Source organism: Crocodylus siamensis, chromosome 4 (assembly GCF_052110815.1).
Source record: "Crocodylus siamensis isolate JL-2025a chromosome 4, ASM5211081v1, whole genome shotgun sequence".
In the NCBI taxonomy this organism is placed as follows: Eukaryota; Metazoa; Chordata; order Crocodylia; family Crocodylidae; genus Crocodylus; species Crocodylus siamensis.
This window is the reverse complement of record NC_143398.1, coordinates 72,304,097-72,320,496: the sequence shown is the minus strand read 5'-3', so window position 1 is coordinate 72,320,496 and position 16,400 is coordinate 72,304,097. Positions and strand designations below refer to the sequence as shown.

The 16,400-nt window shown below is 42.1% G+C and overlaps 1 protein-coding gene across 1 annotated transcript in view; it reads left to right on the top strand.

Moving 5' to 3' along the window:
- NAP1L1 (nucleosome assembly protein 1 like 1) overlaps nt 1-14,231 on the top strand; it is a 46,052-nt gene extending 31,821 nt beyond the window's left edge. Inside the window, exons 10-16 of the mRNA XM_090041580.1 lie at nt 718-863; nt 965-984; nt 1,570-1,692; nt 6,073-6,105; nt 6,393-6,443; nt 11,702-11,709; nt 12,235-14,231. Coding sequence (XP_089897706.1) covers nt 718-863; nt 965-984; nt 1,570-1,692; nt 6,073-6,105; nt 6,393-6,443; nt 11,702-11,709; nt 12,235-12,292 — 439 coding nt within the window. The 3' untranslated portion in view covers nt 12,293-14,231. The remainder of the gene's footprint in view (nt 1-717; nt 864-964; nt 985-1,569; nt 1,693-6,072; nt 6,106-6,392; nt 6,444-11,701; nt 11,710-12,234) is intronic.
- The last annotated feature ends 2,169 nt before the right edge of the window (nt 14,232-16,400 follow it).

Genomic DNA, 16,400 nt, shown 5'->3' with positions numbered 1-16,400 from the left:
AAATCCTGCAACTTGTTAAATTGAGACTCCTCAAACCATAACTTTTAGGTCATGTCCCAAATATTCTCCTCCCTCCACCCTCTCCCATCCCCCATGGTCTGTATGGTTGAAAAACTCTTATGCATATACTAGCTAAATTGTCTCTTCAGACCTTGGGGGGAAAAGTATATTGTTCATGCAGCATGTGAATGATTCATGAAAGAAAAATGTCACCTGGTTTAGTGTACTGTTTGAAGAGAACTTTGTGTCGTGAGAGTTATCTGAAGTCTTGTAGAATGCTGAGCAGAAGAATAATGTTGAATGTGTAATCCTTGGATTAAACTAAAATTGATATTGATTTATACAACCTGAAGCTCAAAAATCAAACAGTATATGAAGGAACCTCAGAAACCTGTTTGTGTTGGCAAAATTTTAGGTTTCCTTATTCTAGCTTCTTTTTTTTTATTTTGTAACTTTTTTCCCTCCTTGTCTTGTTAACTTTTTGTAGGCGGGGACAATTTTTGGAGTAGACTGAGTGACATTGGTAACATTAATCTGCAATATTCTGGCTCCAAATTTATGATGATAATCAAAATAACCTTTAAAATCCATTAAATTTGCTATACTTGTTTATATTAACTATATGTTTAAAATAGTGGTTGTCTTAGCAAGCAGAATAAATAAAATTGTAAATGCATTACTTGAAGCTCAGTTTTTTCCCCCCCTTATTTTCTGCAGATGCCAAATAGACTGGAAAAAAGGAAAGAATGTTACTTTAAAAACCATTAAAAAGAAGCAGAAACACAAGGGACGTGGAACAGTTAGAACAGTGACAAAAACTGTGTCAAATGACTCTTTCTTCAATTTCTTTAGCCCCCCCGAAGGTAAATTGTATCTGGATTTGCTTCCCCTTAATTTCAAATGTGGCATCTGTTTTTGGTTTGTTTGGGTTTTTTTAATCACTTCTTTTCCTCTTCCTTTACAGTTCCTGAAAGTGGAGACCTGGTAAGTTGGGGATGGGGTTCCTTCAGCATACAATAAATCTTGAAAATGACTGTGAGTACTGTAAGTGATAGTTTGAAAAGGTATTAAACTGCTTTATCAGGTTGTTACATATCTGTAATATTACTTGACACAGGATGGACAAACTTTTAGGAGAAGTGGACAGAATTAAAGGAGTTTGATCTAGTGGCAGCCTTGTTACTTGTGACCCAGCTGCTGAATTGCTGCCAATGTCCTGATTTTGCAGGCTGGATTAAGTCATTTGGCAGGGTAGATCTGGCCCGCGGGCTATATGTTGCTGACCCCCTGATATAGCACGTTTTTTTTACTTTCCGGAAGTGATACCATAGCCAGTGAGAGGAGAATTCTCCTTTGGAAGCTTTAGTCTGTTCAGTATTTTCTGAGTTTCACAAAGCAATTGCAGTTTATTCTTCTAAACTTTGAATAACTTGATGGTTCTGAATTAAGAACTGGTAGTCCCAGCCTATGACTGGTATCAAACATGAGAGTACTATGTTGACTTGTATTTAGAGTTCTAAAAGTATTATTGAATTTACTGTTTCTGAAGTACTGTTGTCTTTTATACAGGATGATGATGCTGAGGCAATCCTTGCTGCAGATTTTGAAATCGGTCACTTTTTACGTGAGCGCATAGTCCCACGATCAGTATTGTACTTCACAGGAGAAGCTATTGAAGATGATGATGATGATGTGAGTAATACTTCCAGCTGTCCAAACATTCTTGAACAATGGTGTTTTGTTAAAATTGATTGATTAGTATGTTACGGTTTTTAAGGCACCTCTTGTGTCTAACTCCTCAATGTTTAAATATTATCTCCAGTGATATCTTCAGCTCTGTGCAGGTTCTCCCCAAGCTGCACAATCCAAGGGCTTAGAACAGTCCAGGGCTTCACCTAGCCATTTAGGAGTATTGGGAGGGAGATAGATGTTATCTGTTTTGCTAGAACAATCTTGCAGAAAATGCTGGTAGAACAATGTATGGATTCAGTCATGCTAATAGATCTGTTTTAATTGTCTACGTAAAAAGTTAGCACTTGAAGGTATTATCAGGTCATCATAAAGTCTATTTTTAAGGAAATATCAATGCAAAATAATTCCAGCCACTACTGGAATGTAGTAAACAGTACAGAGGAATCTCATTAGAACAAAACTTGTAAAGAATTATTCATAGTAACAGCAAATGCCTTTTACCAGTTCTTGATGATAGAAAGTAGTTTTGTTGCAATGAAATCTTTCTTATCAGTGAATTAATCTTTCAGTCTAAATCCAGATGGTAGCTCATTTGATATATGCAAAAACTCCCAATATCCTTTGCTCTCCATATTTTAAACAAAGTTGCATGTGAAATAAATGTGCTGGAAGGTTCGAGCTGGTAAGACACCTGGTGCTGCCCGGGAAGGTGTTGGTCTGCCCCAGGGGCAGGGAGGGAGGCTATGGGTATCGGGCAGGAGAGGGGGAGGCTACGGGTGTCAGGCAGGACCACCGCCAGCCTCCCCCTTGCTGCTGCCTGACACCTTGCGCTATCCCTGGGGCAAGCCAGCCCCTTCCTGGGCAGCACCAAGCATCCTGTAGGCACCTGGTGAAGGCAGAAGCAGCAAGGCGCCCAATCCTACTTTCAGTGAAGCTGCCTGGCAGCCAGAAATGAACTGCTGCTGGGCCAGGCAGCCCTGAGCTGCAGGGGGGTGGGAAGCAATCCTTGCCCCTCTGTAGCAATAGTGCTAGATTCTTGGTAAATTTTTTTTACTAAGCAAAAAAAATAAAAAAGTATCAGTCATTTCTCCTTTTTTCTTTCCCTTCCACCAGTAGCTGTAATGCATCTTTCACATGAGAATAGAGGAGGGCAGGAGGAAGATGCAATGGAAGAGCTCAGGGAGTGAAACAGTGCAAAAATTACTGCTTGGAATAGCACCTTTCCCATGATAAACTAGAAAAATGGTCCAAAATTCACAGAATGAAATTGATTAAGTGTGAAATCTTGCACTTAGAGTGGACAACTCAAAGGTGCAAATATAGTTTCATAGTTTCTAGGGTCAGAAGGGACCTGAGCAGATCATCTAGTCCGACCCCCTGCCATGACAGGAAAGAGCACTGGGGTCAAACAACCCCAGCAAGGTGTTCATCTAACCTAATATAGATAGGAGAATGATTTGTTAGGCTTTAGTACTGCAGAAAAGGACCCAGTGGTTTTAGGAGACTACCAGTTGAACATGAATCAGCAGTGTGCTATTGCTGCAAAAACAAAACAAACAGTGGTATAGTGGAGGGGTTATCAGCTGGGCATATGTGTACTTCTGGGGGTACTTGGGAATGCCTTGGGGGTACACACAGACAGGCGGGGATGGAGTGGACAGGGCCAGCACTGCCTGGCCAGTTTGGATGCAAGGGGTGAGGGAACCTTGCATGCAGTGGATGCGGCCACCAACTACTAGCCCGCACTGCTGCTGCTCTGCACCCAGTCATGTGCTATCCCCTGCCCCCCTCCATCCCCTCACCCTTCAAACCCTGTTCCATAGACTTACCTGCATGCAACTGCCAGGAATGCTCCCACCACCCTGCCTGTATTGCCTGCTGTGTGTGTGCGCGTGTACAGTGCCAGCAGCAACAGCTCCCATGGGGAGCACAGCCCACCGCACCCCAGGCCTGCTGGTCCCTACACTGTCAGGCACCTGCACTGCTGTCGTTCCAAGCACCATGCCTGAAAGAGAGAGGGAGGTACCACCAAAGTCCCAGCCCAGAGGAGGAGGAGAGCCCATTCCTGCCTCCAATCACTCTCCCCTAGTTATTGCTAGACCCAAGCAATTCATTGCAGGTTGGAACTCTGCCACTCTGCGAGGGCAAACTCATGGTTTGCTGCTGCAAATGGGAAAATCCAGGTTTTTCTGCAGGAAATGGAAACTCAGATCCCTGCTTATCACCTTGTTACTCTCTTAAGTGCCTAGAAATAGTTTTGGTTGACTTGCTCCATGATCTTTCCAAGTATTGAGGTTGGACTTGACTGCTCTGTAACTCCCTGGATCTTCCTCCTTCCCTTTCTTAAAGATGGACATTATTTGCCGTTTTCCAGTTGTCTGAGTTTACACCTCACTTCCACAAGTTCTCAAAGAGGCTAGCCAGTGGTTCTGCAGTTACCTCGGCCAACTCCTTGAGTACTGTAAAGTGAATCTTACAGCTTCCATTTTTTGTAAAATTTATTTTTTGAGTTTCCACTTGTTAGAGCACAGTTTAGCCAGGCCAGTCTCTGCTGCATCTCTGTTCTTTCCTTTCACTGAAATTACCAGTTCTTAAGTGTTTTAATATGTTCTCTTTCAGGCACAGTCAGCTCTCCTGGAGCACTTCTACCCTCAGAACTGCCTCCCAGGGGATCCTCCCCACTAGTTTCCTGTTCTGATTAAAATCTGCTTGTCTGAAGTCCAATGTCATATTCTGCTGCTCTCCTTCCTTCCTTTCCTTAAGATCTTGCACTCTGCCCATGGTCACTGTCACTTAGGTTGCCATCCACCTTCCATTCTCAACCAACTTCTCCCTGTTCTTGAGCAGCTAATCAAGAACCACTCCCCCTCTCTCCATTCCCCTGCTGGCAGCAAGTCAAGCCTTTTCCTTTATTATCTGCACCAAAAAAATATTTAATGATCTTCAAGATCTTGCTGGACTGTCAGCTCACTCCTGCTACCTTTCCACCAGTAATTAAATCCCCCTTTTGGGCCCTGCAGTTTGGATACCTCAGTTCACTGTTTGAAAGGAAACCTTGCCCACCATTTCCTGCTGGCTTGCTGGTCACTAGCAGACATGCCTTGTGATCCTTGCTGTTTTTCCTTTTTATCTTGGAGACTTTGAATAAGTTTGCCTCCTGCTTCAAAATACAACTCAAAACAAATGTATGTCACATGCATCAGACAGGCAGGTGGAAAACGGGGTGGTGTTATTTTTGTGTGTGCGTTTGCGCACACGTGCACGGACCCATGTTTATTTTACATACATTTGATATACTTCATATATATATATGCACACGTGCGTGCGTGCGCGCACACACACACATATACATACACATGCACTTTAGATCATAGCACCACCACGTTTTTCCCCTGCCTGTCTGTCTTGGCTGAGTTTTGCCCTTTTATGATAATATTCCAGTCATGTGAACTATCCCACCAAATCTTATACCAGTTTCACCATACTTCTTTGTACTAGAACTTCCAGTTCTTCCTGCTTATTGCCCATGTTTCTTGCAGTAGTATATAAACATCTTGGATGGCTCGCTAACTATCCTGCTTATCTCCTGCTGAGAACATAAAGGCTCCCTATATAATTTTGCTTAGTTCCTTTTCTACCCTGTACTGTCTACTTAACCTGTAGGCTTTTATCTCTGCTCCCCATTAAACAAAATTTAAAACTTTTATTGCTAGCTTATTGAGTATATATGTAAAACACCTTACTTTTATCAGGTGGAGCCCATCTCTGCTAAGCAGTCCTTTTTGGAACACCACTTCATGCTCAAAAATGAGAAAGCAGAGAAAACTTGTTACAACAAAATAAACTGTCACTCCCTGAAAGATCATTATAATGAACATCCCTTCTATAGATACCTGATCTTCTGTTCAAATAAGAATATAGTATTAAAGATGCGGATTATAGTACTAAAATATTAGGAGAAAATACAACTATAGTTGTCTGTGCTCTTAAGGAAGATCCTCATATACGTGTGTATGCATTAATAATGTATTTTAACTATATGGTTGTACTGTTTTTCCGTAAGAGCCTACCTTATTCGATCCACAGAATGGGTAGCCCTTACTTAATGAGTAGCTGTTCAGTGTTTCGTTTGACCTTCTTTGTTATTTGGGTCTCGTGCCTTATTTACTAAACACTCATCAAAACTGGGAGCGGAGATGGAAGTACTGAATTTTCATGGCACTAATCGCTATTGTATCTAGGTATTTCACAAGCTTACTTACAAAATTTAGCTCTGAAATTAAAGTATCTATTGTCCGTGTGTTATAGATGAAGAATCAGTTATATTGTAAATGGCTCACAACACTGTACTAAAAATGCTTTTTTTCCCCTCTTTCTTAGTATGATGAAGAGGGTGAGGAGGCAGATGATGAGGTAAGTTATGAGATGGGCTATATGGAAAAAAACCCTAACCTTTACTGGAACTGCACTGGCAACAGCAGCAGACCTTATTTGCAGTTACATTAAAGTAAATTTCTACAGTAGTTTGGGCAGACAAAGATACCAACAATAGTAGGTAAAAGATTTGCAGTTTGCTGTATGGAAATAGATCTTTACTGTACTGACAAACTTCTGAATGTTAGATTAATGTTAACCTGTGAAGTCCATTTAACTAATCTGAACAAGAATATTTTTTTTATGTGAAACTTTCTCTTCTTTAGGAAGGGGAGGAAGAAGCAGATGAAGAAAATGACCCAGATTATGACCCGAAGGTGAGCAGCATCAGTGAAATAATTTTGTTAAAACGTTGTTTTTTGTTTTGTGTTGTTTTTTATTTGACTAGGCAGCATGCCACTTATAGTTCAGACTGTGATTGAGTGTTCTCTGTGAGGAATAGGGTCCATGTTCTTTGACATTCTAGGGCCCCTGGCAAATGTTAATATAATTGCAGGATTGGGATATGCTTACTTTTATCTCAGGTCTCAAAAATGGCACGTTCTGCTATGCTGCATATAAACAGCAGAACAGGTGACCTTTTTGAGAACTAGGATAAAATTTGTCCGATCCTGATTACACAACAGGCATGTTGGGAAGGTGGTGGAGGAAGCTGGTTTGCGGTAACATTTTTTGTTGCTGTGTAACTAGCTGGTGTGTCTCCTTGAGAAACAGGGATGTGAAGGTTAAGCGATTTTAATAGTTTGGCTGATAAGCCAGTGATAACGGGTTAGTGAGGCAGGTTTCAGTTTGGCAAGGGAAGGCAAGATGCGCAGGAACCAGAAGGCTGGAGGGAGGGGTGAAGGGGGACTAGTACCCATAGCCTATAAATATTTTAAAGAGGAAAATATCAGGCAGTCTAATGGCTCATCAACAGGGATGCTGGTTTTGTCTGTTAATAAGAAGATTTTGGATTTTTTAAAAACCCAACCCAAATCAACATTTTTTCCATGATTATAACAAAATGCCACTATATCTGCATCTATCTCTCTATATAGAGAGATATAGATATAGTGGCATTCAGTTTTAATCAAGGAAAAATATTGATGGGGGGGTGTTAAATCAGAAAATTTTGCATTTTTTTTATCAGAGAAAACCAGGATCTCTGCTCATCTATTAAGCAATTGGCTGTTCCTTCACAGGTGCTCCCTCCTTCTCAGCTCTGGGCTTTATGTGGACTGTGTTGTCTAGCTGGGGTTGCTGCCACCTCCTTCCCTCCCATCAGAGGGCCCCAGAACCCACTCCCAGCAGCAGCTGTCTGAGCTGCTGTGTTATCAATTATCTGTTTAATCAGTGTAACTAGAGGTTAAACAAATATTTTTAAGTGATATTTATATCTGTATTGAGAAGGGAATCTGGTTAAGGTTCTGCAGTTGGGGGCATTTTGCTAGTAAGGGAGTGTCCCACTGGCAGCTTAAAACCGAGAGGGGGAAAAGCAGAAAGGGGTGAACTACAAAAAAAACAGGTTACAGGGAAGGAAACCAGCTGTGAGCAAAACAGCTAGCTATTGTGTAGGACCAGGGTGCAGTCCTGGGGGTTAGAGTTGAAGAGGTTTTCCTGGGACAGGGCATAAGGATTTGGTTCTGTTTGCTTTATTTGTCTCTCTTTATTTTGTGGCTTAAACTATTTTCTTTGGGAGGAATGGCTGAGAAGCTCTTCAGGGAAGTCACTAGGCTAAACAACCTGCTTATGGGCTGTTTTTTTGGTCTTGATATTAATTACTGGACCATGCAACAGGGTTACTGTTATGGAGTGATTAACAATGTCCACCACAAGCCTGGCTCTCCTGTCCACAGCAGGCAGGGGGCCACAGCTGGTCCCAAACCCCATTCTTAGGGACCTTCTGAATTTGCGGTTGTGCCCACCAATTTTTGCAGGCAGATCTCGGGGCCTTGCAGCCATTTTGTGGGTGAAGCATGGCAGGTCCTACCATGGTGGCCCCACCCCTCACTACTTACTAGCTATGAGCACTGCCTGACATACAGCCCTGCCCCTCACTGCTGATTGGAGAGGTGGGGCCACATGACAGCATTCACAGCCAGTCAGCAGCAAGGGGCAGAGGTGACAACCATCTTGCTGGCAGCCCTTTGATCAGGCAGCTCCCCTTTCCCTGGCCCAGGGGGTTGCCACAGCACCATGAAGACTTCTGGCTCCATCTGGGATGGCCGACATTTTATTTTCTGTGAGTTTTTTTTCTTTCTTTTTCCCCACACTGATTTTGCAAGCAATTCTCAGTTTTGCAAAATTGCGATTTTAGTAGGTCCCTACTCATTCAATCTCCCTGTCTTCCTCAGCAATATATTGTAGGGTTTAAAAGAATTACACAGGTCAAAACATGAACCTCTGCCGCCCAGCCCTGCTGAACGGCAACACTAAAAGGCATTGCCCTTGTTTATTATCCTGTGGCACACACAAGAAGCACCTGCTCCAGGGTGTCCTGCAGGCCTTAAGAGACCCATGGTCAGGCAGGTGTATCTACCTTCTCTGGTTTGCCTAGATATGCGTGGTAGGAATTACAAACCTTCTTATGCAGGTATCATAATATATCAATTAGGAGCAGGACTCCTGCCTTAGAAGTACAAGCATGTCTTTAAACTTCATTAAGGATTTGGGTTGACTAACCATTGTCAAGCTGATCAGTACTGCTTACTGAGTCAGTACCACAGACGGAAATGTAGTAGCAGATTTATTTTTCTCTTATCAAAATGTACCCTTTAGAGAATCTCTTAGATTATCTGACTTGCTGACTTGATCAGTGAGGCAGTTTGCACTCAGGCCATTGAAGTAGATCTTTGGTTGTATTCACGGCTGTTAGTGAAGTTACAACACTTGAACTCTGGTACTGAGGTATGCTCTGGTGGCTTCCCTCAGATAGATCCCTATTACAGATATAGGCAGTTGTACAGTAAGTTACCCTATGACCAGTGGCATTTCTGTTGTTCATATGAAACTGGGTCAACTTCTCAGACTAGCTTCAGGAGAAGTATTACAGAAAACTGTTTTCTAATTTCCCAACATATTTATTAAAATGCAAGGCTATATTGCACCCTGGATTACTGTTTTACCCAACGTGAGTCCACCACAGTTCTGAAAGTTCTGCTTTTATCTGGAAAATGGCTGTGAAATGCAGGGGTAGAAGACAATGTTGTCTGTGAAGCAGGCAGGTACTAGACACTTTTGTGACAAAGGCCCGTAAGTTTCCCCTATGTACTAGAAACTTCCTTTAAACAATGTGCAATGTATCAGCTGCTTGCTTTGCAAACTGACTTGAAGGATTTTGCCAGCCTTCACTGTGGAAGACTTTTAAGTAGTGCTGTTTCAGTGGGCACAAATGAAGGGATCTCCACATAGCAAAAATCAGTGGGTCATATAGATGCATCATGCTTCTTACCAGTGAAAGCTAGGATAAGATCAGATATTTTTAAGTTGTCATACTGTTATGTATGTTGTCATCTATAAAGAAGGTATATATGGTAATGACTTGGCCCAGCAGTGCTAGACTTGATGGAAGGATGGACTTACAATTACAGCATACTTAGAAAGAAGTTAAAGAAATGATGGCTAAAAGTGGCTTTCATTTAGAAATTGCTTCTGTTTCTACACAGTAGCCAGGACTGCTGTTGCAAGGGTAAGAAGAGTTGTATCCAAGAAGAAAGAATCCTCACTGGCTATTTTCAACCAACAAGGAGAGCCTTGTTAATCTTTGTAAAACAGTAGTAAACCTTAGGGGTATGTCTGCACTGTAATCCAGAGGTGTAATTGCAGTTTGTATAGATGCATCCAAGCTAACTTTCTGCTTCCAGGATGAGTACTGATAGTGTATGTAGCATGGCAGCCCAGGCTTGTTGAGTTGCCTGGGGCCCTGCGAAGTACTTTGTGGCTGAAGTGCTCTTCTGTAGCTGCGCTTCTATTGGTACCTACACTAGTAGGTTAAAGCTAGTTCAGGTATGTCTATCCAAGCTGCAGTTGGACATCTCGGTTGCAGCTACAGATGCCCTTAATGGGCTCCATACTAAAAACATGGAAGCTCAAGCTTGCTCTTGAAGCTAAAATTAAATAGCTTTCCATTTGCACTGGTCTCTTGTATCCAAACCAGTCTTTCCTGTCCCTTCCCTTCCCATGCAGTAAAAGCAGTTGATACTGGAGCACAACAGTAAATAGTGGCTGTCCTGTTGAACTGCTTGTATTTGCCACAACAGAAATAATCATGTTGACTTAACAGTTGAGACAAGATGGGGCTTAATTACTTGCTGCAGTTAGGCTGGTTGTTTGCTCATCCCTATATGCTGACTGGATATTAGCTGTTACCAGGGCATCTGCAGCCCCAAAGCTCTTTCAGAGGAAACTGAAGGATAACAAGATCCTGTTGCTCAGTCCAAGTAACTAGGAACTGAAGAGAGGAATTAGTGTGTTCAAATAGATATGAAAGTCCCTTTCTCTCAGCCCTGTCCAGACCAAGCTCTATCTCTGTATGCATATGGAAATGATCAGAATTAGGGTGAGAGCTGGGCATTAAATTTGAGAATTGTGGTGCCGACGCTAAGTGGGGCAGATAAACGATGCCCTTGTCTTTAAGGAGATAATATTCTTAAAATATAGGATAAATACTTCTGTTATCCAGAGCAAGCTTGAAAATAGGTGCAGAGCAGCAGGTAGTAGATGATTTAAAAGTTGTAATATCAAGTGATGTGTTGTAACAAACAAAACAGTGACACTGCCTGGCAATGAAGTAGGTATCGAGCCAATAGCTGTACTTGCTTCCCATGACAAAACATATCTTCAGTCCATCTCATTATGCACAATTGCAAGTAATTGTTTCCTGGCTTTTTGCTGTGTCCAGTTAAAGCAATTTGGATTATTGCTAAGGCTTCATGCCTCTGCTTTAACCTTCCAAAACACCTACAGTTTACCTTGAAGCTTTTTCACTTACAGGATTGCAAAATAGCTCAGTATATGTTACATTCATCAATTCTGTGTTGTAACACTAAACTTCATTGTTAGTGCCAATTGCTGGGTTGACTGTAAGGGATTACTCATCTCCTTGGATTTGCTTCATGATTGCTTAGGTTCACTTCTTCTCCTGCTTGGCTGGCTAAGCAATATAATCTTATAAGAAGTGTGTTCTGGTTACTTTCAGAAAGTATTGACAAACACCTTTGTTGGTCCCCCTCCAGCATAGCATCTTTTCTGAGTGCTGTCAGGCAGTTGATAGAATAAACAGGAAAGCAGTCCAAATGTCCCAACAACCCCCACATTCTGTGTTTGGTGCATATGGGTAAACAATTGTACCAGACCAAGTTTTTCCATTGTGATTAAGAGCTTCAATTAGAGAAGCAATAAAAGGGTCTTACAGTACAGTCTTCTTCGCATGGTGCCATGCTATCTACAAGGGTGTGAACCTATGTCTTTATCACTAGAACCTGATGTCTCATTTCAGTGCCTACTGTTGCAGGTTCACATTCTCATAGTAATGCCTTGCTGCATTCATCTGCATACCATAACTATACTGCTAATCCTTTTCCTTTTTTTTATGCAGACACAACTGTACAGGAAAGGCCATATGCCAGCTCATGGTCTGATTCTTAGGATTGGTTATGTTCATGTTCACTAGGGATAGGACAAGAAATAATGAGCTTAAATTGCAGCAAGTTGGATTTAGATTAGATATTACAAAAAACTAACTATAAGGATAGTTTTAAGCACTGGAATAGATTACCTAGAGAAGCTGTGAAATTTCTGTCACTGGAGGCTTTTAAGAACAGGTTAAGTAAATCTGAGAGAGAGAGTTTTTGGAAAGTTTATTCTGCCTTGAGGAAATGGGATGGACTGGATGATCTCTTGATGTCCTTTTCAGTCCTAATTTCTATGATTAATTTGGTTATACTGCATTTATTTGTTTCTGAGTAATATTATTGTATGTAGAATGCACCTTTGTTTATTCCTGTTATGTATAAACAGGCTCCTTAGAGCTTTCATATTGCAGGCGAATACAATACTTGCTGATTTTGATAGATGCTTTAGAAAAATTACTCTGTGTACACTGACATTTTCTTTTTCCCTCTTCAACAGAAAGATCAAAACCCAGCAGAATGCAAGCAGCAGTGAAGTAATGTGTATGTGGCCTTGAGGATTACCTGCACTGTAATAGCCTAAAACACAACTATTAGTTACTTACAGCCTTATGTTTTGTATCTTCTTGGTAGAATTAAGTAAACAATTTGTTAAAAATTAAATCAAATGCATAAGAACCAGTTTAAAATGTAGGTTCATTCTACCTAGTATTTTAATAGTATAATTTTCTGCCAATATGTAGAATGCAGTAAACCCCTAAAGCATGAATGTTAATTCATTGCTACATAGTTTGGTTCTTGTGAAGTCTTGTCATGTAGCTATTAGACAGCAGCTGTGAAGATTATTGGAACTGTTAACTGAGACCAATATTTGTTTAGGAAAAAATCCTCTCCTGAAGAACCAACCAAAGTATTTTCAGCCCAGTAGTTTGAACGGGTTTAAGTCTGCTTGCACTAGCTGTGCCTTCATTACTTTTTGTTATAGAAATGGCGGTGACTTGTACTAACTAGGAGATGATGTATTCTGAATTTGACTACTTGAGAAGACTAGTATAATTCATTTTATTTCCCAACAAGACCACATTAACTATTCAGAACTGTCAGCTTGTTTATGCTATGGGTTTTTGTATTTTATGTGACATAGTGATCTACAAAAGAAATAAAGAAAAAAACTAGTCATCATATTAAGGTTATTGTTTACCACTGGGGTGTGAATAAAACCTAGTATTTTCAGAAGCTAGTCTTCTTTTATTATGCTCTGTGTATGTTTTTACATGTCTTTCATGCTGTAGTTCATTCTTCTTAGTAGCAACAAATTCACGTTTAAATAACTTCCTATAAGCAAACTGTTAAACACTTAAGCATGACTATTCACAATGATTTTGTTGTCAGTGCAATAGGAATAATAAGTGGACATGAATTTCAGCTATCTCACTGGCTTACAGTCGACGCTGTGTGCCATTTAAGAAAACAAATGTCAGCTTCAGATACGAAGCTAAATCCAGTAAAGGACTGAAGTATTGCAAGTTGGCCACTACATTCCCTATTCTTCAGGCATCTCAGCCATCATTTGGAATCCAGAACCTGAGTCTAGGCGCCCCATCCAGTGCATGGGAAGTATTAAATGTCTGAGTGGGAACAAAAGTAACTAATATCCTGAATGGGTAACTGACTAGAGCTAGTCAGTACAGAAATTCCTAGGACAAAGGTGTCTCAATCACTGGTCCTCTCTGATGTTTAGGTATCGCAGTCAGAGCTGTAGGCAAGCACTTTCATTTCAGACATGGGGGCACTCTCCTGAGGGTAGGCATCTAAGTGATCAGGATTTGCTGGCTTGCTTTGAAAGCACAGCTACAGAAGGAAGAGGCTTTGTCCCCCATTTGTTATTAACTGCTTATAGCTTAGGACACATGCCCAGAAAGTTTAAAAAAAAAAAAAAAAAAAAAAAGTGGTTCAGACCCTCCTTAGCCTGAGGGGGTTCCCACCTCCCAGATGACCCAGCGCACTAAACACCTGGTTGGATGGGGTGTTCTTCCCTCACCCTCTGAAGTTGTGCCACCTTGCAGTGAAGGGTACAAGCTGCATGGGGCCATGAAGAATGCAAGAAATATATCTTTGGTTGGAGAGTACTTGGCTGAGGAGGTGGGGTGGTACTTGCTTCTGATTCCTGCTTTCAGGGCTATCTTTGGCTTTTGTCTAGTTATTGTCTGATATTAAATACATGGAACAGTCAGGGGAGCAGGGACCAGGAACTCAGGAATAAGGAATTTCCTGGATTGAATCACAACCTCACTTATTCTTACACCACCTGACCCAAATACAGCAAAATACTACATCTAGGAATGCAAATTTGAAAAATGCCAATACTATGGGCTTAAAATATTTTATAAAAAATGACAGTTCTGGTGTTTATATTGATTTTTATGTGAGTCAAAGTATTCTTGTTTAGCTGTTATGGAAGGCAGTATGTAACAAACATTAAACTTTTGGCATAGAGTGGAGAAGTTGACTCGTTCTTTTCACTTTCCCTCCATTTTTTCTCCAGCTGTGGGTCATGTCCATAATTGAAGGAAGCATTAGGTGGGCAACTTCCCTTTATTAAGTTGTGAAGCTGGCTAGCTATAGTATTCCAGAAAAGTACTGGTGGCTTTTAGCAGACGAATCAAAAGTAATATTTGTTGCACAAAAAAAAAAAGAGTGCCATACTAGGATGTTTTTAAGTGTTGCATGCAAGTCAGGAAATAATTTTTCACTGGTTAGGACTGGTGGGGCCTTGTTTGCACTATGGGATCCAGTTTGGGCACCACACTTTAGGAATGTTATTACCAATTGGAAAGAATTCAAAGGAGATTTACATTACAAGTATCATTGTAGAATGGGTTGGCAACCCCCGGCATGCGGGCCAAGCATGGCACGCAAGGTCATTTTGCTCAGCATGCCATGGCCAGTCCTGGCTCTGGGTAGCTGCTGCCAGTGGCAGAGCCCAGGCTGCTCCCAGCAGGGCTTGCAGTGTCCCAGCTGCCTGCTGGGAGCAGCCCAGACTCCTGGCTGGCAGCCTGGAGGCTGCAAACAGCTGTGCTGGGCTCCGGAGCCCAGGCATCAGCTCTGTACCACCATGTGTATGTATGCCTCAGAGTGGGCAGTGGGCGAGGTGCTTGAGGCAGTGCAACCCCAGTCTCTCCCCCACTCCGGGCATGGAGCACTCCCAGCATGGAGCTGGTGACTGGGCTCCAGAGCCCAGCACAGCTGTTTGTAGCCATCCTGGCCTCTGGGCAGCTGCAACGGACAGGCTGCAAACAGCTGCCCCGGGCTCCACAGCTCCAATATCGGCTCCATGCGCACATGCACTCGCCGCCAGTCACTAGCTCTGTGCCCACTGGCCGCTCCGAGGTGTGCGCACATGCACCGGTACAGAGCTGATGCCTGGGCTGCGGAGCCCCGCACAGCTGTTTGCAGCCTTGGCTGCAGCTGGCCCAGTCTCTGGGTAGCTGCTGCCAGCTGGGAGCCTGGGCTGCTCCCAGCAGGCAGCTGGGATGCTGCAAGCCCTGCTGGGAGCAGTCCAGGTTCCAGCAGCCACCCAGAGCCGGGATAGCTGCTGACAGCCACAGGGCTGGGGGGCACTGGCCTTGGGTGGGGGACAGGGGCACAAGCAGGGCATCCTGCCATGGACCCAATGCCCTCATTTTGTTTTTCTGGCATGCTGGCACTCCAGCACCTTCCAATGTAGGCGTGTTTTTCGGCACTCCAGTCAAAAAACTTTGCCTACCTCTGTTGTGGAAGACAATGTATGAGGAAAGATTGAAAGAGTAGGAGGATTTGGTAAGTTACTCAAAAAAGAGTGGTTGCTGAGGACTGTCTTTCAATTTTTAGGAGCCCACAGACAGCAGGACAAAAAGCAAGGGGTTTTAAAATAACACATTGGGAAGAGAATGATTAAGCATTGGAGCAAGTTACCTAGAGAAGCTATGGAATGAATCTCCACCGTAGGAAATTCTTAAGTTCAGAGTAGACAAACATTGGTCTGGGAATGGCTTAAACAAATACGATCTTGCACTAGCAGGGCATTGGATTAGAGAACTATAGTCCTCCTGAAAAATGTGATTATCATTGTAGATAGCGGTTAACGGGGAGTTCTCATGTACTTCTGCCTGTGAAATGGCTGAGATCTTTATAAACTGGGAAATATCCAGTAAGAATAGGGATATGTTATCTACTGTGTCTGGCAGTTCAGTTAGTGCTATGTCCAGTTCTAGTGCCTGCTTTGAACGAAATAGAAAATAGGCAGTAGCTTAAAAAAGAGGCACACTCTTGGTCTGTGAAGTCCTGGGTGCAAAGGGAAGGAGGGGAAGAGGGCTCATTATAGTTATCAAAGGATCTCAATCAATTTCTAGTTCTTCAAGGAAAAGGCTAAGATGACTAAAATTTAAGTCTGTAGTTGGTCACGTGGAAAATCATAGATTGTAAAGATGTTATTAAATAGACCAGATCTAACAGCTAGAAGCTTGAGCACAGGGATTTTCAAAAAGGAAGGAAATTTGTTCAGACTATCCATTTCCAAGGGAAGTGGCTGATTCATCACTTGAAACGTTTGAACTGAATTTGACAACTTTCTCAAATATGTTCTAGTTAAGTCACAAACTACTGGAGTAGATGGTGTTCATTTAT